The sequence below is a fragment of the Diadema setosum genome, chromosome 2, assembly GCF_964275005.1.
Source record: "Diadema setosum chromosome 2, eeDiaSeto1, whole genome shotgun sequence".
Classification (NCBI taxonomy): domain Eukaryota; kingdom Metazoa; phylum Echinodermata; class Echinoidea; order Diadematoida; family Diadematidae; genus Diadema; species Diadema setosum.
This window is the reverse complement of record NC_092686.1, coordinates 6,593,405-6,618,801: the sequence shown is the minus strand read 5'-3', so window position 1 is coordinate 6,618,801 and position 25,397 is coordinate 6,593,405. Positions and strand designations below refer to the sequence as shown.

The 25,397-nt window shown below is 39.3% G+C and overlaps 1 protein-coding gene across 1 annotated transcript in view; it reads right to left on the bottom strand.

The window, feature by feature from the left end:
- LOC140238005 (kinesin-like protein KIF11) overlaps positions 1–18,262 on the bottom strand; it is a 28,044-nt gene extending 9,782 nt beyond the window's left edge. The window contains exons 1-21 of the mRNA XM_072317937.1: positions 18,120–18,262; positions 15,809–15,938; positions 15,309–15,406; positions 14,600–14,678; positions 13,935–14,117; positions 13,202–13,326; positions 12,426–12,583; positions 11,491–11,569; positions 10,726–10,822; positions 10,097–10,192; positions 8,724–8,812; positions 8,290–8,377; positions 7,021–7,134; positions 6,539–6,634; positions 5,843–6,050; positions 4,958–5,130; positions 4,193–4,321; positions 3,058–3,225; positions 2,037–2,117; positions 1,062–1,123; positions 282–381 (exon numbers count right to left, since the gene is read on the bottom strand). Of these exons, the coding sequence (XP_072174038.1) occupies positions 282–381; positions 1,062–1,123; positions 2,037–2,117; positions 3,058–3,225; positions 4,193–4,321; positions 4,958–5,130; positions 5,843–6,050; positions 6,539–6,634; positions 7,021–7,134; positions 8,290–8,377; positions 8,724–8,812; positions 10,097–10,192; positions 10,726–10,822; positions 11,491–11,569; positions 12,426–12,583; positions 13,202–13,326; positions 13,935–14,117; positions 14,600–14,678; positions 15,309–15,406; positions 15,809–15,938; positions 18,120–18,181 (2,415 nt within the window). The 5' untranslated portion in view covers positions 18,182–18,262. The remainder of the gene's footprint in view (positions 1–281; positions 382–1,061; positions 1,124–2,036; positions 2,118–3,057; positions 3,226–4,192; positions 4,322–4,957; positions 5,131–5,842; positions 6,051–6,538; positions 6,635–7,020; positions 7,135–8,289; positions 8,378–8,723; positions 8,813–10,096; positions 10,193–10,725; positions 10,823–11,490; positions 11,570–12,425; positions 12,584–13,201; positions 13,327–13,934; positions 14,118–14,599; positions 14,679–15,308; positions 15,407–15,808; positions 15,939–18,119) is intronic.
- Positions 18,263–25,397: the final 7,135 nt, after the last annotated feature.

The following is a 25,397-nucleotide window of genomic DNA, read 5'->3' as shown; positions in this document are numbered from 1 at the left end:
ATGCAAATTCTTCAACAAAAAAAAAAGGAAAAAAAAAAAGGTGTGCACAACTAATTTTTTATGGTAATTCCTCCTTTTGAAAGCCTTGTAAAACCATGACAACTATTTCAGTAATAAAACTAAAACTAAAATAAAAACAGTTTCATCGAGGGAATGCACTTCTAGTGAAGATGTATCTAGGCTTGCCTTGAAAAAAAAAAAAAAAATTAGAGACAACATTTCCAGGTCATGTCACGGCTTTACAAGCCCTGCTGCTTTGAAGACTTGTGTGCATCACTTACCTTTTCATGATGATTATTGCAAGAGGATGAGAGATTTTCCTTTGACTCTGTGTAGGTGGTGACAAATGCACCACTGGTTTCCTGCAATACTGTGGCTTCCCTGCATTTGTAAAACAATAACAAGAGTTGTAGACCTGACCCTTGCCGCTCAACATCAGTAGATCTACCCTTTGCACAAACTGTGCTGAGACTTTTTGTATACTGTAAAAGTGGATATTTTCGCACGACTAATTTTTCGCGCTTGGCGGGGTTAGAAGAGTTTCGTGTGTTTTTATTAATACCGCGGAATCAAAACGTCAACTACTGGAACACGACAAGCAAAAATATTCGCGTGCTTTTATTTTCGCGCTAGTTTCTGGTTGCGCAAAATGCGCGAAAATTTCAACACCGCGAAAATTTCCACTTTTACAGTAGACATATAAACCATGAGCCTTGAGAATATAACAAAACATATTTTATTCTAAAGGAAAGTAGCTAATGTTTATGAAAAAGATATAAAAGAATATCAAAAACTTCACACATTGAATAAATGCAAACTTAGAATAGCTACAAAAACAAAATCTAACAAGTTTCTACTATTACCAGAAAATGTTTACTAGTGCTGTGAATGGTACATTATGAAAAAATATGATGTATTATACTAATTTATATTTGATTCTATACACTAGAGAAAACTATTTGTGCTATAAAGACTCTGATGTGATTTGGCACCAAAAATTAAGTAATTTAAAAAACATTGAAAGGGTTGAGAGAAAAGGGCACGTTTTATGTAATATGTACCTTTGTACGTCGCCTTTCATGGCTGTAGTCTTATTTGAGGCATCTTCCACCTGTCCACTGAGCTGCAAGCACACACATCGGGCAGACAGAGAGAAAAAAAAAGATATTCATGGTCAAATTTTACAGAAAAATCATTTCATATTCACATCAAAACATAATTATTCACAACAACATGAAAAAAGAGAGGAAAAGGGAAAGTAAGGTATGTGTAAATGGTATTGAAAAGGAGATTTTCTTAAAAATTGTCGGTTTGAAGGTTGTATGAAGCATACAGGAGACTGTATGATAGTTTTATAACAGTACACTGTAGTTATCCAATTTGTAATATTCTGGCCTTTGCGATGAAAAAAAAAAATGAGACAGAAAAGGAGCAATACAGGTCCGCATTTTGCACAGAAGTTAGAGAAGATAAAGATTGCTTTGTGGATTATTTATCCTTATCAGGTTGGTAACTCCGTTTCTTTCCACTTTATTTTGCAGACCACTATCAAAAATTGCTTTCATCCTTCCACTCTGCAGAAAGTGAAGAGGGACACATTTTTAATCTGAGTGGGTTAACGCTCATCCAGACGTGATGTCTACGTGAGCTGCCTCATCAAAAGGGCAATATTGCATCTTTAGAGGAAGGCCTGGCACTTCGGCATCATAGACCAGTCTATTAGTTGAGGCAGGGGCAATGCCTGTTTCCCTAAATCAGACAAACGGCTGCTGTATCAATATAATCAGTTGTACATTTATTCAGCTCTTTCTGAACTTAGTCATCACATGCACTTTCTCATTTATAGATTCTATATAGGTTTAGTTGAAGTCAGTTTAGATGTATTCTGAATAGATGTCTGATTAACTAAATGCAAACTTTGTATAAAACTGCATTGCATGGTGCCCTTTGGTTTTCTGAGCTGATATTAGAAGTCATTGCACTTGCATGAAGATAATGCTCTTTCTGGTTACCACCACTGAGTTAATGATACTTACCCTATCCGTCTCAGAAGCAATATCCTGGTTTCTCTTGGTCACAAGGGTTTGGAGACACTGAAGCACAGCCTCTTGCATTTCCTGCAAACATAGATACACAGGTATTATCATAAATTTCTCGCCACGCAAAACACAAGGTGAATAATCATACCAAATGTACTGTGGTTGTCATTAATCAACTTCATCAAAAGACAGGCTGAAATGGTCTATGGATGTAGACAAGTCAGTGACTGACATCTTTAATTTAGGTAGTTGCTACATCCAAAATCACTTAATGGGTGCTGGAATTGGTACGATTGCAAATATAGTGATACTATTTGCATACAGAAACATTTCTATCTCTTTTAATAAAAATGATGATTAAAAGCTACATTTCACACAATTGTGTGGCAGAACTCCGTTTGTCCTCACAAATCTCTGCACTTACAGCTATTAGGGAGCTTTAGATTTGCAAAGCAGACGTTTAGATGACTGCGTTGGCCGTTCTCTCTCTCTCTCTGTGTCGTGTTGCAAAGTAGCTTTAAATTACGCCCAGACACAGCCTATACAAAGTAAAATGGTGCTCCCATAGGATCATTGCATCAATAGCTCTCTGCGTTGTGAGTTTGACTAGGCACAAAAATGGCCTAGAACCAACCATGAAAACTCAGACACAAGATCAATTTTGATTAGCAATTCTGCGCAAGCGCAGAACAAGTATTCCCCCCCCCCCCCCCCCCCCCCCCCGTCTAAACGTCTGCGTCGCAAAAATCTAAAGCTTAAATTCCTACGTGTATTTTCTAGAAGGGAGCTCATCATTTCGATCAACAGAATGACAATCGGGATGTCTTGCCACCAGACACTACTTGTTCACACAAGACATCACATGCCCACTTCAATTGCTCTCTCTTTCTCTCTATTAATATATTCATGTCTATATTTTTTTTTCTTAACTTGATCTTGATAAAAACAATGTAGAAGACATCCATGTCCCATATGAGACTTAAATCAATCTCAGCTGTTAGTACAGTGGAAATCATACCTGGTTCTTTCTCTGTTCGTTCTGATTCAGCTCCACCAACTGCCTCTGCAGGGACTTGTTATCATTGAGCTGCTTGTTGGCAAATGCCTCCACTGTGGCTGCCATGTCTGAAACTTGCTGTGTGTGACTCTTGATATAGGAGTCTACCATTGCTGACTGAGACTGGATCTAGTTAGTGCAGGCAGACAGAGACAGATACATACACACAAATAAAATGATAAACATCAAAGATTTATATAAATCATCTGCTATGTAACATGTACTTCAAGCTACTTCCACTTGAACAAGTTGATTAAAGAACACGCTGATTTTGTGAGTAGTTAGATCCTGTGGAAAAACAACAGCTCAAAGCAAACGAGACAAAAACTTTCATATTTCAGCACTGCTCTTCTACCGACTACTGTAAAACGAGGAATGTTCGCGTGCATGTTAATTTCGCAAATTTCGCGAGTGCGAAGATTCGCGAAAGTTCTTTTCTACACTATATTCATTGAATGCCAGTGGCAGTCTGCGAAAATTTCATGCCGCAAAAAAGGCCGCCGGCTCCAATTCGCGAAAAATTCATGCCGCCAATATATCATGTTTTACAGTAAACATGTTTTTGAAATACTGAAATCAATAGGGATAAATTGCATTCTTTGCATCAACTTTCTGTTGGTTTGAAATACACTGTAGTCTAGCACTAAGCAGATATAAACTCGACCCACAGAGGACAAGCTGATTTTGCTACAACACTCATTTCCCATAGACACCTGCCTGAGTATACTTGGAACTACCGGTAGTCTTCAACGGGTTAAAGGTGAAGGCATTGAAAAAATAAAGGCCAAGAATGCATGATTTTTATAATGCTGCTGTATAACGATGGGAGAACTGTGAGGAAATGATATAACCACCACTACTGATTTACGTGTGTGGTTACATTCAATGACCTTTTTTGTTTCATGTATGATTTTGATGACATTTTACAATTCTATTGTTGGTCCCATTTTACTTTAAAAAAAGCAAATTTGAGTTACAACATGGTGTAGAATTTGGTAGACGTCAAGGCTAAAAACAGTAGCTGGTTAATAAAATTCAAGAATATGTGAGAGAAAGAAAGTAATAATGTCAGAAGAGCACCCCAAGGCGAACATACCTGGGACTGGATGTCCCGTCTGCACTCATTGAGAGCCTCTGTGTGAGCAGTGAGTTTCTCCTCCAGATCCTTCATTGCCATTAGGAAACGGTCGCCATGGAAATGTTTGATGGTGGCGATTTCCTCTTCCTGGAACAAACAAAAGCAGGACGACTCAGTCATCAATCAGATGTTATTGCGTCAACCGAAGAGATCAGTGGAAGTAGTTGCTGCATGACTGAAATTGAAGCATCACTTGTTTACAATAGTAACAAAGTCCTGGCAGTTTTCTTTCGTTATGTCGAAATTTCGTTATACCCAAACAATTTTACAATAAAAGCAAAAAGGGATAATGTTGTGGCCTGAATTTTTATTTCAATAGCAGCAGTGTCACTGTCATTTTCTTCACAGGTGAAACATTTTGCCCACAATTTCATTGATCTCTCGGTTGACTCCAAACTACTCCTCTTTAAAATAAATACCCCTTTGGGATTCATAAACTGCAAGAGCATTCTAAAGTCATTGCAATGATTGTAGGTAGATCACTGCAAAGCAAAGATGATACCACTACCAACTTAGCATGCCCTGTGTAACATATATCAGTCCAGGTGCTTTTCTTCATCCTCACTTCTTCAGCCCTTGTCAAATTTGCAAGTTTCTAGAATATTTCTGACCATGACGAAAGGAGGGAGATTTGAGTGTGAACCTTTTTAGGCAGGTGAATCCAAAACCTGCTGCCTTCCCAATGAAGTGTCTGTAAAATGCATCCTAAGTGTGATGGCTTACCTTGAACCTGCTGTGCTCTGCACAGGTCTTGTCTGACCAGCTCTGCCACGCCTCCTGCTGCTTCTCACTGGAGGACAGTATGGCCCCCGTCCGACCCTGCAGTGACCTCACCATCTCGGCCAGGTCAGACCGCAGGTCACTGACCTCCTTGGTCCGCTGGCTTATCATAAATTCTGCAGGGTGAGACACAGCAATATCAAAATACCAGTAATATTATTTTTTCTTTTTAAAATGAGTGGAGAAAAGGTAAAGAAGTCTAATGCTTTATCATGAAAAGCACAGAATCACAAGAAAATTTATGATTTTGAGGTGCATTGTTTAAGAGCAGGTTATTCAGTAAGCATATTGCATGACTGATAAAGTGATGTTAATGCTGCCAACACAAAAGAAGCAGTGGCCTTAGTATTAACCAAGAAGACCTCCTTCACCATCATAGCTTTTGACATTGCTTTTAGTAAGAAATTTTGGACACCTTATACCACCAAAATTTAGTGAGAGTCACAAATAGATGGCCATTGTGAAAACTCTACAATTTGTGCCTCAAATCTGATCAATTCAGTGCATTGTGTTTCACTCAATCCGTTCCACATTTGATGAAAAAAAGTCAGACTCCTAGAGAAAACAACTGCATTTTGTATTTGACTTGACCTTGACCTGTGAAAATGCTATGACATTTGAATATGTTATACTGGTAGTATAGCAATCACCGTCATACTTCAACATCGCAGATATTGCTGAAACTTGAAATTGAACTACATAACGCTGAATTATTAAAATTCGATATCCAGACAAACACCTGGACATTTTGAAAGCATGAGACCTCTGCTAACCTTCATGGGTATAATGAAGACCAAAAAAACAAAAAACAAAAGAGAACTGGCATACCAAACTGCTGTTCCATGTCTCTGCATTTCCCCTGCTGCTCTCCTTGGAACTGCTGAAGGGCCTTCTTGATGCCCTGGGTGTGCGACTGAAAGTCCTGTCGGAAAACGTCCTTCACCGAGACATTGTGGGACTCGACGCTCCTCTTCCGGTCGAGTTTGGCGTGAAGGCCGCCGACATCGGCCACACTGCTGTCTGCCGTGGACAGGAGCTGGGGAAATACGAATGAAAGACAAATGAAGTAGGGGAGAGTTTGAAAAATATACTTACAGGGAAGGACCAATTACAGTGAGAGTGTGCATGAATTTACTGAACAAGGTCCATGGAGGGTCAATGCACATGAGTCAATTTACTTTCATCTGCAGATGAGTAGACATTAGACACTGCAAGAAAATTAGAATCATGCAAGGTCTGAGCTAAAAGCTCTTGGTGTTTCCTTGAAGCATTAGTTTGAGCTGTGATCAGATAAAGTTGAAAGTGTTGTTTCCCTTTGACTATGCTGGGCATTTAAATAACCCTGTCAACATTTGGAAAGATGCAATGACTTTATAATAAACATCCATTGGTGAACAGAGACATGCATATTACACACACACACACACCAAAAAAAAAAAAAAAAAACAACAACAACAACAACAACAACAACAAAACATGACATGCAGTATTGAATAAGAATGCCCACACAGTTATCAACCTCACCTCCTTGGCCTGGTTCATGAGCTGCACTTCAGATGTGACATGCTTGGACACCAGGTGGCACTGTTCATCGCGATCTTGGGTTGTGACCTCCAAGTCCTGCAGAGAAAAGTGAACATCAGTAATATACAGTGCACTCCCGTTATAAGGAACACGCTTATAACGAAATTCCAGTTGCAACAAAGTAAAAATTCAGGCTGCAACATCATCCAAGCTAAGTATTTTTATTGTTTATCTGTTTGGTTATAACAAAAGAAATCTGCCAGTCTCGAGGACTTCATTATAACAGGAGTCCACTGAATCAAAAATGGAAACTCCTGTATCGAACAATTTTTGAGTACTGGTCAATCTTATTTCCATTGAAAATAATAAATACTTTGATTCTTCATTCACTAAATGTGATATAGTAGAAAAAAAAAGAAATGTAAATCATTGAAAAGAGAAAATGAGGGGGTAAATAAATGGCTATGTCTTTGAAGCATTACCTTTTCTGTTTTATGGAGGGTGTCTGTTGTTTCTTCAAGGTTCTTGGTGGTGACCTCAAGTTCTTCTGTCCGCTCTTCAAGCTCCTTCCTGGTGAACTCAAAGAGTTCATTGATCTTCAAACACAATGAGGCATGTTAAGTTTGGAGTTTATAGTGCAAGTTATGAACAAAATGCTGACGGACTAATTAAAATAAAGTAAGGTATTTGGGGAAAAAAGGAATGTATTGGGCATGGCCACACCCTGAGAGGGTATCAGGGCAACTACCCCCTGAGTTCAATTACTTCCTGGCTAAATACTTGTTAGTGATAAGGTTAGAGTAAAGATTAAGGTTAGGTTTAGAGCATAGAGTTAGGGTTAGGGTTAGGTTTAGGTTCAGGATTAGGTTTAGGGTGAGGGGAAGGGTTCGGATTATTGCCCAGGAGGTGATTGGCCTAGACTCCCTGAGACCTATGAGAAAGCCCATGTTGGAAGCTATTTGCCGAATAATTTGACATCACACCTTACCCCCGTAAAGGTTTGAAGCACCACCATTGCTCCAGATTAACATACGATATGCCTACACACAGATATGTATAGGTGGGACAATACCATCAAAGTGGAGTACTTTGTGACATTTTATGTGATATGATAATAAAGTACCACAAAGATACACACAGATTGCATGTACAGTTTGCATACTTTTGACAAGAATGTACATCAATACTCCATAAAAAATCTGTCAATAGTAAAAGAAGAAAAAACAAAAACAAAAACAAAGGGGGAAGATAATTACAAAATGCAGGCTTTTGGGGGGGGGTGTGAAAGCAACTGAATTAATTTTCCAGCGAGGATTGAGTTCGATTTCACATACTTTTGGCAAAATAAGTAAACTCATTCTCCTTAATTTCTCCCGACATGTTTCCTACAATCCCGTACAAAAATTACCCGAGATCACCTGGTGACATGGGGCAAACATAAAGAGGCCAATTTCAATAGAACACATCATTCTGGAAAACAGAAGAAGTTGCTATGACAATTGCTCAGCTTTGACATGTGACAGCACTGAGTGGACACCAGGGTCCCATTTCATAAAACTTGTTATCAGTGATAACTGCCAGATTTCTATTACAAATTTGCTCTCAGCCAATCAGCTGCAAGGATTTCAGTAGCCTATAACAACTACGACAACTTGTCACTGATGACAAGTTCTATGAAACGGGGCTCTGGCCTCCACCTTTGCCACACTGCTGATTGCATCAGGTGGGTCATAAAACTCGTGGCTTCTTACCTTGGCCATCTCTGCTGTCAGCCCTTCAATCTTCTCCTCCAAGTCCTTGATGAGGGCTTTCTGTGAAACGATGGATGTCTCCATGGACCTGTGACATCACAACAGATAGCCAATGCCAAACAAACGCAACACAAAGAATGCATCACTCACTCAAACTGAGAAATGGACGAAAGAAGTTTCGCATTCAGATCTAGAAGAACACAATGATGGATGTAAAACATCTACATTTACTGGTTTCACAACAAGCTTCTTTGGTTTGGCTTGTGCAATTTTATGAAATACACAACATGGTCTTATCTTATCCACTACGATCCTAGATAGAAATGACATATGGGAAGGCTAAAAGAAGCAAAAGAAGAAAATGAAAAAGAAAAAGGAGATGAAAACAGAAGAGGAAAAAAAGAAGAAGACAAAGAAGATGTATTGCTACATACCTGTAGTTTTCCTCTGAAAGGAAAATGCCATTCTTTTCTCTGGCTGCAAATAGGTCTCTCCGCAGCCGTTCAATCTCTTCTGTGTATTCCTGGTTAATGATAGAGAGAGGGGAAGTGATAAAACATATCACTTTCATTTATGAGCTTGATAAAAAAGCTTCATAAATGGATTGAAACCGTGGTCCTGCTGGATTAATAGCATAAAGGAAAGGTCCTAAATGTGCTTAGCATTAGATAGCAACAATTTCAGGATAACATAAAAAAGTGAAAGTTTCTTCCACTGTTTGTTACATTCACATACACACAGACTACCGGCAGTACAAAATATTACAGATATGCTTGGATATCACTGAAAAACACCATTTTGGCACTGATTTTTAAAAAAACGCACATGCACATGGAATATATTTCCATATGAAAGTCTAAAGTTCATCCCTCAGCAAATTGAAATAACTATCAGTATCACTGACTGTGCCATACTGTAAAAGTGGAAATTTTCATGCAACTAATTTTTCCCTATTGGCCCGGTAAGAAGAGTTTTGTGTTTGTGTGATTTTAATTCTGCAGAATCAAGAGAGAATGTACTGGAACATATGGCAAGCAAAAAATTCGCATGCTTTTATTTTCGCTCTAGTTTCTGGTTGCTGGTTTGAACACCATGAAAATTTCCACTTTTACAGTATGATATTAATTGCTATGTTTACCCCATTTTGTTTACCCCCCCCCCCCCCCCCCCCCCAACCCGGCTCTATCATCTACCTAAATAGCCTGGCCTAGTTAGGGTTAAAGCATGTTGTAGGCATTTTGTGGCTCATTTCCTGTGCAACAAATTGTGTTAGAAAGACAACTATCAGCTCCATGTTGTTGTAAGTGTAAGATACATGTACATCACAATCGTCATGATCTAGGATCAGTTTCTATATATCGTCGCCGGTCACACGAACCGACGAATCCCTCAGGTTTGCGTAAGAATGACAATTCGAGAAAATCGCGACAATTGTCATTGTCAACGCATGTATTACATAATACGCGCACTGTGCGCGCGGTCAATGAACTGTTGAATCTCAAAAACTACAGCTAGACATGCAAGTCAATGCGCACCGAACCGTCGAATCGCCTGATTGTTTAACACACGCGTCTATGGGGAAAACAAATAATTTTCACAAATGGAATTACATACTCCTACGAAAGTGATAACTACGTAAAAATTACACCGAATTACACACTGAGAATTTCAGAATATGTAGTATGGAATATCTTAATCTACTATCGAAATGATTGAAAATCTCAAAATCGAAAATTTGACCCAAAATCGAGTGATTCATCGGTTCGTGTGACCTGTGATGATATGCATGCATGCATGCAGTACACACCTTGATGAGAGATTTCTTGGTGAGCTTCTGGTTGACTTCGGGTCTATTTGTGATGTGCTTGGCTCTGTGTGCATAGTCCAGTGTGCTGAGTGTTTCCTGTATGGTACATAGGTTAACATAGAAAACACAAAAATATGGTGAAGGACAATAATTTTATATGCACTATCAGTAACACCCAGTTGTTACATTGGAAAATACAAGAATGTCTTGTTAAGTCGTGCATTTCTACTTAAGTCTGGTTGCTTTGGTTTTTATGCTACCACAACATCATAGACAAGACTTGCAAAAGCAAACTTCATATTCTAATGATGAAACACAGGTTTCTGCTCCCACCAAAGAAGATGTGAGATGCTGCATGTCAAATCTGGGACAAACACACCAACATAATGATTTGTGTATGTTTTTTTCTTTCTTTCTTTTTTAAGAATACTTGCAGAAGGATGTGACCTTGGGCAATACAGGCCTTTACAAAACATTAACATCTTGCTCTCTTCAATTGATTATAAATGCTGCATAAGCACAACTATTGGCAATACCTTAACTCTATAAACATGAAGGAAAGGATCATGGATATCTTCACATTGTCTAAGTGTTACTTGCAACAGAAATGGGAACGAGTGTGGAAATACCTCTACATTGATGGAAGCTGGAGACACAGTGGCAATGATCGATGTCTTGGTCCTGCCTCCAAGAGAATCCTGTAGGATCCTCGTCAATTTGCTTTCCCTGAGCAGTGAGAGGAACAGCAAGGGAAAAAAGGTATGTAAAAGTTACTGAGATACCAATCAACACAGTCCAGTACAGGGACAGATGTCTTCTAACTACACTTGTACCTGTCAGTGAACAGGGTAACATAATTCCTGTCACCCATAATGTCTTTTTCTTGGTTTCATTTGGGATTTAGACATCATTCCGCTTGAACTGCTGGTCTAATTTTATATCAAGGCCTAATAGAGGGGGGAGGGGGGAATGGGGAATTCACAAAATCATCAATGCTGATCAAATGGCATGGAAATTCATAGCCACATGCTTGGGAGATATAGGGGATAGAGGAGTAGCAATAAATACACTTAAGGGGATTACAATAATATCAGATGAGAATAAGCTTTAGGAACATGATGGAAAGTAACATCCATATTATTCAGCTTTGGGTGTGTGGTACAAACTGGCTTAAGGAGAGGAAAAAGAAAACAATTATACACAGACCGATACATTTTCCTTCGATGTCATGTGCCATTTATCAAACTAAAAACATGGTCAAAGGGATTTATGAAATTTCAAAGTGCTGTAGCATGACCTCGTACAACATTGGCTGATTCAAGACCTATGTAAAACAGAAGAAGATCAGCTCACAAAAGGCACAGAGACCGGGAAGGAGAAACAAATGTTTATACCTATATGGGACATGAGGTGCATGCTCAACAAGTGCAGTGATGACTCTGCCCAGGGTCAGCAAACTCTGGTTGATGTTGCCTGTGAACACATTGAAAAATGAATAAAAGTGAAATAGAGTCAGGGTCATCTAATTAGTGGCCCTAGCTGACACATGGAAATCCTGAACTACACAAGAGTATGAGCATGATTCTACGAGGGTATGATGGTAACTTGATGCTAACTTTTCATGGATTGTAACAGGATATTGAAAGGGGTAGGGTCAGATATTTCAATAACTGTGGACTTACAGGTTCATTAGGTGTCAATAACACTACGTTCATATTAGACCCCACGTTGAAGGGATAGTCACTAGAGATCTTATCTTCTTCTTTTTTTAACAACTGACCGTCCACACTGATATCTCGATTGTCCCCGAACTGCTGGGGCAATGGGACTTGGGGCGAGCCCTGCCATTTGAAACTAGACTTTGAGCATGCACACATTTGATGATCACAGCTTGGCATTATCAATTATGGCCAAAGGTCACTCTCCTCTCAAAATTTTGTCCCCGGGCTCGACTGGCTTCGCAGGGATGGGGGACAATTCCCAGTAAGCATTAACCCTATGGTTTTGGAAGAGAAAGTCTTACCGCATGGGACTTTCCCTGCGATGTGGGGACTAATGGTAACGCAGGGTAAGTGCCATCACATTACTGTGATGGAAAATAAATAACACAAAAATAATACAAATACATTACGGTACCACATCTTATGATGTACACTACAGTTTGCTGAAGTATTATGTGTTATGTGCTATCATAATGTGTAAAAGGATTGTTGGGGCGTAAATTATGAAGTTACGAGCATTACGATCTCCTCACTATCCAAAACAGAGAATTAAGAACACAGAATTCCATCATTCAACACTGAACAACAAGAGAACATGATGGTCTTACCAGCTTCCCTGGCTCGCTTGTCCACGGCCCCTGACCGGCCAATGTTCTCACTCCCAGCTAAATCCACCAGGTGAAGCTTGCCGGTCTTCAGCAACTCTTCCCCATCAATGGAGTTCTCCTTGATGTGGATGGTGACTGAAAACACTGAGTGTGAACGACTGGAAGACACAACAGCAATACATGAGTCATATGAATTTTAGGTTTCCCATCCTGTTTGTTGTTTTTTCTTTTCTTTTATGAATAACTGCTAATGGAACACACACACATATACACAAAAACAAAATAAGATATATACTTGTACCATAACGATTTTCTGTTTCGTTACATTTACGTTTTAAGTTCTAAAACCTGATTTCTATGTAAGTTTGGTACATGTAAAGTATTTTTAATTTTATCATAATTGTTACTATTCATTGTGGTGTTTGATAGCTTAGATTTAAAAGAATCTTAGCTGTTTGTTGTTTATTCAATACTGTTTCTTGCAATTGCATAACTTTCAAAAACCAAGATGTTCCTACAGAATTGTTCCAAATGTAAGTGGTTGGACTCCACTCAATCTCCCTGGAGACGTACTGTAAGGCATGTGGAATGCAATATTTTGTGAGCAGATAATGTGCTGCAGCAGATATGCCTCAGGTCAATGACACAATTGCATTCAAAGATGAGTTAAATATGTCAAAGAGAGTCATTGTGAGAGGCAATCATTGTGTTTCTAATGCTGTTTGAATTTTCCTTTCAGTAAATTACACAATACAATGGAGATAAAACCTACATACCTGGAATGAGCGTTCATGAGTGTTGCTGCAGTCTGCCTCTTGGCGGCGCCCTTTCCAAGAATAGCGTAAACCTCATCCTTGTTGTGGACTGTCACTTCCTCCAGTCCTTGGATGACAACAGAACCCTGCATCAGATATTGATGGATAGATAGATAGATAGATAGATAGACAGATAGTATGTCTCTGCAACTACAGTTAGACATCTGCTATCATTATCAGAGTCCTGCATTTCCTGCTTGTGAAAAATACCGAAGAATGAAAAAATCATAGCAATGTAGTCGAGTAACACTAATGTTTGCTATATATTCTGTGCCTATGTCGGGGCTATAATGACTTAAATGGGAAATTCTAACAGTGTAGCAAAGAAAGGATTCATCAAATTTGCAAAATCCACTGCATTGACCCTTGACCAAACTACAAGCACTACCCCTGAAAAACCTCAACTCTAAAAAGCATTCTGCACCCCTTGGTAAATTTCACATAATCTACATTGCATTCCAGGTATAATGAACACAGTGAAAAAAAGAAATTTCGGATCCAACAAAGGTAGAATGCAGATCTGTGTCAAAATCATCATCATCTACATTTTTATAAACTCGACAATGCATTTGTCTGGCTCGTTCGAAAAGATATAACTGCCAGTCCTGAAGACTGTTTTAAATATCCCCTGAACAGGAGCGGCCTATACATTGCATGATGTGCGGGTCAACATGATCAAGGTTTACGTCCCAACCTTTCTGGCTGAGTCTTCAAAGATACGCAGCCTCATGGCATCCTCCTGAGATGAGAGAAGATCGAAGAGCTCCTCATTATACAGCTCGAGGTAGGACACTCGCACGGAGAACTCCGCCTCCGACCCGCGCAGCTTCTCAAAGATCTGGTGCATGGCACGGGGGATGATACCAGCCAGTGGATCCTAGGTGTCAAGAAATATAATGGTGCATTAAAATCCACATAAATTCAAATAAAAGTTTCTATTGTCCATACTCTATCAAATGATGGTGTGAATAAATAATCCATGGAAACTGGTTCCACTTGAATATGTTGGCATATATGTGGGCAAAATCACTTAATTTTTCAGTTTCTTTAGAATCTGAAGCCAAAAAAAAAGAAAAAAGCCATTAGGCAGCAAGTGGTGATGACCAGTTTCTTTTTTTTTAAAAAGCAACAACGAAAAATAGCTGAAATCACCTCCAGCACAGTATGAGATGTTTACAAAACAATTACCACACAGCTCTCATGATTAAATTCTTATTTGTTGCACAAATGGTATTCTGATATTCTATGGTGTTTTCGGCATACACATTGTATACCAGTGTGTGTGGGTAAGGGGGGGGGGGGGGGTGGAGGGAAAGTAGCAGGTTCGATTTGTTGATATTTGATCTATTGAATACCAACCGCTTCCCAAGATAAATCAGGATCTGGGGTCCTCTCTCCTTCCATTGTGAAAGTCTTGCCTGTGCCAGTTTGCCCGTAGCTGGGGAAAAAAACAACAACAACAAAAAACAGAACAAATTGATGAATGGATTCAAACAATTATTCTGTGGCTGCTCAGAAAACTCACCTTTTGACATATAGTTCGATACAAGAGCACTCCTGACCCCAGCCTCAAGAGTCAGGGGCATACCTTCAGAGCTCTTCAGGGCCCGGTTGTCTGTTCATACAGGACCTTGCAGCGCTTCATGTGACTCATCATGCGACATTTTGATACTGAGCTCACTAAATGACATGGAGCATCAAAAAAAGATGCCTGATCTGATGAAAAGTAAGTTGTGGTCACTAATGTTAAACAGCAACCTTGCTCTGGCATCTTGAAACTGGGCAACAACATGATTTTTTTTTTTTTTTTTTTTTTGCATGAGAAAAAACGCAATTGTAGAACTGCCATGAATTTGTTGGAAAATGATGGTTCAATTTTACAAATCTTTCCATAAAGACTGTGGACAAAATTAAAGATCTGAAATTTCATGAACGCAGAAAATGAAAATAGCATGGCGACTTGCAAAGAGGCCTATTGCAACTCTACACTGGAATTCTTCAGAACTACCGGTAGTTCCATTTTGCATATTATCAAAGCATTTACATGATAAGACAAGTAGCTACTCACGCAAAGACTGTACAGTTATATCCTGTGAGCACTTCATCCAGAATGGGTACAACCACTGACTTGTAGACCTCAATCTGAGTTGACTTGGGCCCAAACACCTGCAGTTCAAAAGATGGATAGCGGTTGAATCATGCATTACATACAGTTGTACCAATGTTGAATTGGCAGGGCATTACACTCCTACTTGTCCAAACTGGCATCCTGATGAAGGCCAATATTCTTAACAATGTACCAAGGGCTAAATCAGTCTATTTGGCCAACTGTGGGTTTTATTGCATTGGGAAATAGGACTATTGAGCAAGTTTTACCAATCAGATCAGAACAAAAACTACCGCAGCTACAAAGTATGCTTTAGCAATATAGATTGCTCCTAGCACTAGATCTGCCACATCACGATGTAACCATTTATCACAACTAGACAACAGAGTTAGCTGGTACAAGTACTACAAGCGAGCATGTTTATTGCACTTGTAGAAACTTTCTGACTACACATACTTTACCTTGTCAAATGTGTAGGTCTTGGAAGTAATCTTCTCTGCAACCTCTGTGCCGACAGAAATCTCCTTCTTCACTGGTTTGACATCTAGGACGGAGTAGGACCCCTGCTTCCTCTCTCCTGAATTTATGGGCCTGACAGAGTTGCAAGAAACAAAGTTGATGCTCATCATACTCATTTGTCTGTCAACTTGATAACTCCAGTTGTCATCTTTAATACAGATACAATTGTACATCAAGTGTTATATATACACAAAATTTTCTGTAAATTGGTGGATGCTGGGAAAAAACAACAGTGGTCACAATCAGACTGTAATCTGGCTTCACAGTTCATGGAGGAGAGTGATAACATAAAAAAAATAAAAGATTCCTCGGGACAGACGCACAGATCTGTCTGCCCGAATCTGCGAATGCGAACTGTAGGCCTACACAAGGGAGCACCCCGGCCCGGGGTTACAACAGTCCGTAGGTAGTCAGTGGTGGTAAAACTTGACCGAAAGATTGGTCTGGACTGTACAGTGTAGAAGTAACATCTCATCTTGTCATCGGGATTAATGGTTAGATAGAAAGATCCATCTGTCCGGAGAAGACTTTTATTTTTTGACGTTATCGCTCTCCTCCGTATACTATAACTTTAAGAGGGGATCCGTGAAGCCAGACGTAGTAGTCTCCGTGGAACATTTCCCTGGCGACCAGATATACACTGACCACTGTACAGATCGATCTTTCAGTCAACATCGGGACTAACTATACACAGCCCAGTCGCTGTACATGGTACGTCGCGACAGGGCTGTACGCGCGCGACCACCAACCACTAGGAGAGCGACGTAATCGTATTACGATAGCTTTGAATTTTGGTACTTAACATCATTTTCGTCACCTCAAACTCAACGAGTATACTTATCAATATTTACTCTACATCTGATGCTATCAGTATTCAAATGTACGCAATGAAACTTACCGAAATTGATCATCATATCCAGCATGTCCACATGGTACACAATTTTTCACGCCAGGCCTAACTATACACAGCCCAGTCGCTGTACATGGTACGTCGCGACGTACCGACGGTCAGGAATTGCGCCAGAAAGTGTCATTTATTTGTTCCACGGACTTATCGCAAGTGGTCTCCATGGACCCAGTGTGGCGAACTATTCTTCTGTAATAGAAACATGCATTTAACGTGAGTAAAGTATTCTGTTTAAAGGAGAAAAGTATACATTTTCCTAAGTTTTGTAGTGCTAGTTGTGTTGAGGTTCTTCACTTTGAGGCTGCATGCCGCGCTCGTCAGACGCTGTTTTCGCATAGCGTAACAGCGTCTGGTCGGGCTACATCGGGACATGTTCCACAAAGACCCAAAAACATATAACTTAACTTAGGTGTCTATGTCTGGCTTCACGGAATCCCCTCTTTTTTATTACTTTGCTGTTGCATGAGAGTCGAAATGAAAAATTACAAAAAAAAAAAACTCCGGACAGACGTCAAACGAATTTTCTGTCTAACACACTGACACAGGGGGGTAGGCCTAGCTAGAGTCAAGAACTAGAAGAAAAAAAAAAAATGTTATAGGGCTAGGCCTACCAATTATAAATTAGTAGATGATGGTCTAAAATGTTTACGTTAAACGTTAGAACAATGTTCAATTTGCAATCGCCAAGCAAGTTAGTGCAAGTGCAAGTGCAACTTCAACTTCAAGCAATTAGAAGGCAAAATCGTGAAATAGGCCCCACCGCAGTGCGCGTGCACCCGTGCGTCGCCTTAGCAAGCAATGTAGTTGACCGAAAGATCGGTCTGTATCTGTCCGTCGGGGAATGTTCCGCGGAGACTACGTCTGGCTTCACGGATCCCCTCCGTATACACCTACGGAGGACAGCGTTAATGGCAAAATATAAAAGAGTCCTCCGGACAGACGGATCTTTCTGTCTAGCAATGTAGGTTCTCGGGTTAGGGTATTTACGATTAAATTCAAATCAAACAATGTTGACGAGTGACGAACAGTTTCTTAACTTGAATGAAAAATAAGCATCTACCGACAGTCAACCGAGTCTCGAAGCCCTGCACGAAGGCAGATGCACACAGTTAAAGCAGTTAGTGAGTTATACTGAGCTGAATCAGCCCTACTCAGACACTTGTATTCAAGTTGTATCCAGCGACGGAGCTGCGTTGCGTAAACCATTATGATACACTGTACACAACAGTTACAACAGTTAGTAGAATGTGGCAACAATGCCTGAGCCGACATCACGCCGTCACTCATTCGTTACAACTAGATATTTCTACAAGAAATCAGTGTACAATACACATGGAATACGTTACCTGCATCTCACAACTACTTGGATATTCTTTTCCTGCGGCGCTTTGATATTTCCTTTCACCATCTTGAAAACTGCCGAGAAATTTAGCCTGAGAAATTATGATAAAATCACGACGTGGTGACATCTGTCGCAGCACTGGCGATGGTAAACACAAAACGTGCGAGAATTAAAACGTCCGCTTCAAAAAATGAATGAATAGCCAATCACCAACCGAGGATAGGTGGTACGTCACATCGAAGGAGGAGCTTAGCGGTGGGCGACCACTCACATGTATTCCGGATAGTGTAGGCCAGTGTAGTCACAGTGTAATACGTACGTGTCACCTCCCTGCGTGTACAAACTACCGAGCAAAGAGCGTGCGCTAAGAGGGTCGAGAGGGTCTACTCTCGAATTTCTGTAGCACGCTCATGGGCAGGTTCCGGCGCGCGCCATTTTAGGAAGCAAATCGAGCGATAGCGGGCGGATTCTTACGTAGCCTTTTGTCAAGGCCCTCTCGCTGTATGGTGTAGCGAGCCCAACCGAGTGGGTTCGCGAGACGCGCTCGGATGGACTCGCTTCGCTCGTCCGTTCGCACGTACGTTACAGCGAGAGGGCCTTGACAAAAGGCTAATTCTTACGTGACCCTCTTACATGTACAAATTTGTACCTGCCTTCCTTTCATTTTCTCCCTTTTAATGGAGGCGTACAGGGTAAAAGAAGTACTTCGGACCTCATTGCGGCATTTAAAAGTATCATTCCCTCCTCAGAACGAAATATAAATGAAGAAATTCCCTTTATTATCCAATCTGTAGTCCCTCAAAATTCGAGCCTATATAGAAGTTTATATGATATCTAAACCATGGTACACTGTATTTGATATGCATGAGATTGTCGCATAGCTTCAGAACCCTATCCCCTTCCCTCTCTCCCTCTCTCCCTCTCTCTCTCTCTCTCTCTCTCTCTCTTTCTCCGTCAACTCTATAATGATTTTCCCTAGAACGATCAATAGAAATCATTGTAGGCGGTCAATAAAATTATTATTTCTGTAATGATCTTCTACAGAAAAGCTGCAGAACATTTATTTCTTCTTTTAGGTTATTTTCTATCTATATATCTTATTTATTTATTGATTGATTGATTTATTATTTCATTTATTTTAGTATTATTATTATTATTATTATTTTGGTGAGGGGGAGTACCGTGGATCGGGTAATGTAGACTTCTTGATACGCTTTGTGAGCTTTTCACTGTGTTGACACCAGTTTAAAATTCATTTTATGAATGTTATTGTATAAATGTCTCTCTTTTTTTGTACTGGAAATAGACATGATGTTGTTATCCTTGGGTCGCTGTGTACGTTTCAATTACACGCATGTCAAATTCCACATTTTCTTTTTTACATTCTGTTGAAAAAATGAAAATAAATTTGAATTTGAACTAACATGACCAAACGGATGAGTGGTATTATTTTTAGTATGTATTGCCTAATATGGGCAGATATCATCGGGGTAGAACCTGGAGTAAATGAAATGAAATTAAATGAAAGTGTATTATCATCAACATTGTGAGTGTTATCATTATCTTACCTATCGGCAAAATCGTGATTTTGTCGCCGTCACTTTCCATTTTCACATTACTGATCCCCGCCTAAAAACAACATAATTGATTATCTTGTTAATTACAACAAAATGCTGATTATTCTTGCCCTAATAGAATATATTACTGAGTAAAGTGGCCATGTGTGTGTGTGGGGGGGGGGGGGCGGTGAAACGTACATTAATCGCCTTTCTTGGCCGCAATACACATGTCAGATCGTCTCTCTTGGCCAGAAATTTTAATACCTCCAGGTCTGATCCGAGGTCTTTTTTTCATATTATAGAAATTCAAGCATCTGAGCGCCCACTTTGGTGGAATGATAGTTGAAATGTTTATTATCAAAGAGAAATATTCTGAGACAATGCGTGATTTGGCAGATCAGTCTGTCACCTCTTCATCCACGTTGTCGGTCTTCACGGTGCACTCTGTATTGGACGTCGAGTTTTTGTGGGGCGGGGGGGGGGGGGGAGGGGGACTTAGATGATGTCGAGATCCCTCCCACACGAGGGAGCTTTTGTAATCTCAGACTTGACGATTTTGTGCACGCTTTGGTGGAATGTTTGTAATTTTTGATAAAATAAGAGGAAATGTAGGGAAAATGTGATCGTGACCTCTTTATGCATGGATGGACATAGTATGCGCGTCTTCAATGTGTAAGTTTATTAGAGGTGGACCGAAGGGACCGGGGAGGGAGCCTATGCATTTTCAGAATTAAAATTCAACGATTTGATGTACACCTTTGATGGAATATTTGAGAATTTTCAATCCAAAATTTGTAATCTTTTGAACATGATCGCATTTCAAATACAAGTGCTATATAGTGTAGTGTTAAAAAAAGAAAAATAAGAATACTAAGTTGAAAACCAAGGGGAACGATCCCCTGAAAAATTCCAGGGGATCACGCCCCCCCCCCCCCCCCCAAGGCGTGATAAGGCCAAAAGATCAAGAGCAGAAGAGAGAAAGAGAGGGAATGAGGGAGGAGTGGAGAGAGAAGGCCGGTTTAGTAGTGTCAATGGCTCGTTTAGGGACTACAGATTCGAAAATAATAGGCATTTCTTCATTTTTTTTTTCATTTTTAGGCCAAAAGATGTTTCTAAATGGAAATTTGAGGTTTTGAATAAAACTATACCGCTGTTTGCCCCCTTAAAATGGAGAAAATGAAATGGAGACAGAATCCACTCCTTGTTTAGGTCACGGTATGCGCTCGCGATAATTCCGCGATTTGCTTCCTGTAATGGCCGTCGTTGGGCTCCATGGCGTATTACACCTGTGTACGTGTAAAATCGGGAGATTAGACCCTCTTTGCGCACTGTGTGCGCTTCTGTACTCTTTGCTACCAAAGAGATTTTCCCCAGTGACTATGGAGGAGAAAAATCTCTTTGTTTGCTACCGAGTATGTGCGTACGTATTCGCACGCACGAACACAAAATCACTTCACCCAATGTGTATTTCGCTGGAGAATAGTTCAATACTAACTATAAAAAAAAAAACCAAACAAACAAACAAACAAACACCATATGTTTTTATGACGATTTTGCAATGACAGCTTTGGGTGAATGGAAAGGAGTAAAAAATATACTAGTACAGCTGTATACGGAAAGCTGAATATACAGCCTCCAGTAACTAATTATTCATGTTAGATACCGGTCGGTGATACTTACATCACTAAAAGCAAATCTTATTGCTAAAGCTTGTCAGTTAATACAACAAATGAATGTAATCTAGAAGAATCCGAAGGAAGAAAAAAGGAAACGATTTTGAATAACGTTGAAGCCCCTGGCTCTCATCCCCCCACACGGACATCCACAACACAACCCGAGGAACATACACGTCTGCCTATCGCAGGTTACTTCACTATACGGAAGTTTAGTTATGATATGTTTATTTCTGTTTTGTTATTTTTCATTGTACGATATTTCTGTTTAATATGTTCATTATGTTTATTTAAAGAATATTATGCAATGCTTGTTTATTGCCTTATAATCATTTTGCCGAGTATGTCCCGAAGTCATTAAATCGATGTGCTGAAACTCCGTGCACTCATATGCAGTTTCAATATTTTAATTGCTCAAAACTTCTATTTCCTTTTGTGGAAACAGACAATAAAACTGACGAAGACCCAAGGTCGAACGCTTCTACACCACTCGGCATCTTTCGATATCTACTGTCTCAATTATGATAGTATTATGGAACTTATGCCCTCTCAGGTTTTTCTTTTCCCGACTTTTCAGTATCCGCGCAGTGGACACCTCATTAGCCAAACGTAAGTGCTTGTCCGATGGTATACTGAGTATACACTGTTGCTACATTATGCTGAGTATTTCGTTGTTCTCGACCAGACTAATTACTCAACTTGGGTGGGGATGTGTGTACAATTTTTTTTTTTTTTTTGCATTCATCCAATCCCAGAACACTCAAGTCAAGAACTTAACAAAAGAAACAAAAGAAAGCAAAGCAAACTAAAGCATCCCATAAGTGTATTTGAAAGGTATTTACGGTATCAAACATGCAATACAATTAAGGGTCATTCCGGAAGATTTTCATAATTTCACATCATGTAGTACATAAATCAACAGCCCCATGTATAGATATGTGGAATTTATTGTTGTCCTTGAGCAGAGCAGGGAGGTGCTAGAGAAGGAGAGACAACTACTGCTCTCCTTTACATGCGCGGCACCGCCGAGAAGTGCGTTCAACTACACGTGTTACCCATGTGCTTTGACAAAAGAGAGCATCAATAATCGGGACTAGCGCTCTCACATCTAGAAATACTTGCCCCTACTGCAATTCGTTCTCTCCCTTTCAATGTGATGGCAACAATGAATTTGTGTACCTTGAATTGGAGCAGAGAGCGAATCAAAATGCAGTGTAAAACTAACAATTTTAACAGCAAATAGTTTAAAAGCACGCTGGAACACGCTTTAGTGGAGTACTTTATTTGAAGGATCAAAACATACCAGACAGAAAACTAACATGCGGAAATGTGCGTATTATAGAAAAATATTAGGTTTTTAAGATGGCCTAATTTTCATTACATTTTGATTTGCGCCTTACGAAGAAACTAGAAATACATGTTTATAATATTGAATTCTTTCCTAAACTTTTCTAAATCAATTCGAGTATTTCATTTAAAATTTTACGGTGAAATAAAGCTTGTAATTCAACAAAAGGTGAAAGGCGCTCTTCGTCTCTGAACTTCGTCTTGCAACTATTACAGCGGTGCCGAGAATGACTTCAAAACGTATAGTTGTGGAATGCTAGATATCCCATTGTAACGCCTTGAACCCAAACATGTGTTTGCATGAATTACGAAGAGTTGCCACTCAATCTCTGTAACACCTCCCTGAGCAGAGAAACCAATAAATTGAAAATCTTACACAAATTACACTGAACAGTGTTGATGACATCAGAGCCTCATATTAATGATTATTTCAGAAATGTAGCAGAGTAATTCCATTACAATACCGCCGCTTAACAAATTCATATGTGAAGAATCCATGCATGCCTTCTTGTTTTGTTCTGCTTTTTCAGCCCCAACTCATGCAATCTTATGGCGAGGCTGCCATGTCATCATCCTTGTTCATTGCAATTTGTTAAACATCCTCTTCCCTCATCCCAATCACTATAAATTCTGAAACTCCATAGTCAGTTTAACTAATTTATATAGATGTTCAAATGTAAAATTTTGAAAATCATCCGGAGATTCCCTTAAACGAAACGAAGTGCTTGTCCGATGGTACAGTGTTGCTAAATACATATACATGTTGGCCTACTGAGTATTATATTGTTCATGACCTTTCTGTACAATGAAGAGATATACTCAACTTTGGAATGGAGACGTATACATTCATTCCCACGAGAACACTTACGCCAAGAACGCAACAGGAGAAAGCAAAGGGAAATAATTAACATCCCAAAATTGCACATAATTAAGCGCATTCAGGAGTATTAACCAATACAAAATTAATTAATAAACAAAGGAACGGAGTGCTTCTCCGATTGTATAGTTTTGCTATGCGCTACAAACATAATACTGAGTATAATTACGTCATTCATGACCATAGGCCCATAAATCGATTTACTCAACTTGGAGTAAGGATATAATTGTGCATTCATCCAAGCCTAGAACATTCACGCCAAAAGGAAGTAAAGAAAAAAAATACCGTATATCCGCCAAAAAAATTGCAATCCTCAACGATAACTTTAAAGTACTGAATCAATCCAAATGCAATTGCAAGGTATGACATTGTAACTTATTACCTACATCTTAATAACTAATACAGAAAACCCCATCCGATTTGCCTCAGTGGTCAAAAAGAATTGAGGGTCTTTGTCAGCGTTTGTAGAACGTGTCAGGAATCCCTTCCCTCCAAGTTTTGTCCATTGTCTGATTGTGTTCACAGTTCCAAGTTCGGAACTTAATAGAAGAAACGGTCCCAAAACATACTTTATACCGATCCACATTTCTCCGTGACCATTAACCACACTTTTCTGCAAAATGTAGGCAAGAAGTTATAGTTTCAGTCCCTGAAATAGCATTCACATTGTTTAATCATTTTGAAAGTTATCAATGCTTAAATCCGATTGTAATTCTTTGGGTACATACTGTATACATCCCATAAGTGAATTTGAAGCGCATTAAGTGCTTGTCCAATGGTATCAACTGTTGCTAAATGTATACTGAATACTATGTCCTTCATGACATTATGAAGTGATTAACTCGACCTTGGATTGGGATGTATACATTCATCCCATTCGAGAACACTCACGCCAAGAACGCAACAAAATAAAACAAACACGTACATACACACACTGATAAAGTGTTGAAAGCATGAAAACAGTAGTTTAGTTCGAGTATGTATAATAATTGTTTTAACACTTTGGCTTCTATTAAAAATAATTATTATGTATCATGATAGGTTAGAGTCATCTTTATTTTTGTGTGTAACTACAGTCATCGTCACATGTAGTTCAAGACACAAGTATCAACAAGGGCTGCAAACACATCAAGCTTTTCTTAAGCTGTATAACCATTCTGTTTCTCTACTACTCGTAGTAATTTATCGATCCTTTGCATTATTATAGTACACAAAAGCGTTGCATTTCATGCGATCATAATTGATAAGTTTGTATCTATTTCATGTATTTGTTTATGAATGACGAAACAAAACACCAATAAATCAAAACAAAATATAATGAATAACAAAAAAAAAATAAATCAAAATCAAGTATTACAGTATGCTTTCAATGTAGTTGCTTGAAAATCACGCAAACAATTCTCGAATAAGGTATCCAATACCATACGGTTCATTACAGTTCAACAAAGTGTAATGATGAATGAATGCTCTGCCTTTGCATGATGTAATATGGTAATAATGATAATAATTATCATAATTATCATACGTCTGCTCCGACCAGGAGCAGACGTATACCCTTGTGTGTATGTCTGCTTCAGAAACGGATTTAATCTAACATCACATCGCATCCTGGTCGCTGATGAGAAATGCGATGACTAACCTGTTTGGTGTCTTCATAAGTTTCTAAAACATGCGCTTTCCTCGCCATGATAAAGCGTTATATAGATTTATGCCATGTTAGGTTTTTATCACATATAATAATTATCATGCACTTCAAAATACAATGCACAAACAGTTATACGCGAACTTCGAGAAACACCATTTCCATCAGGGCGAAGTCCTCAAAT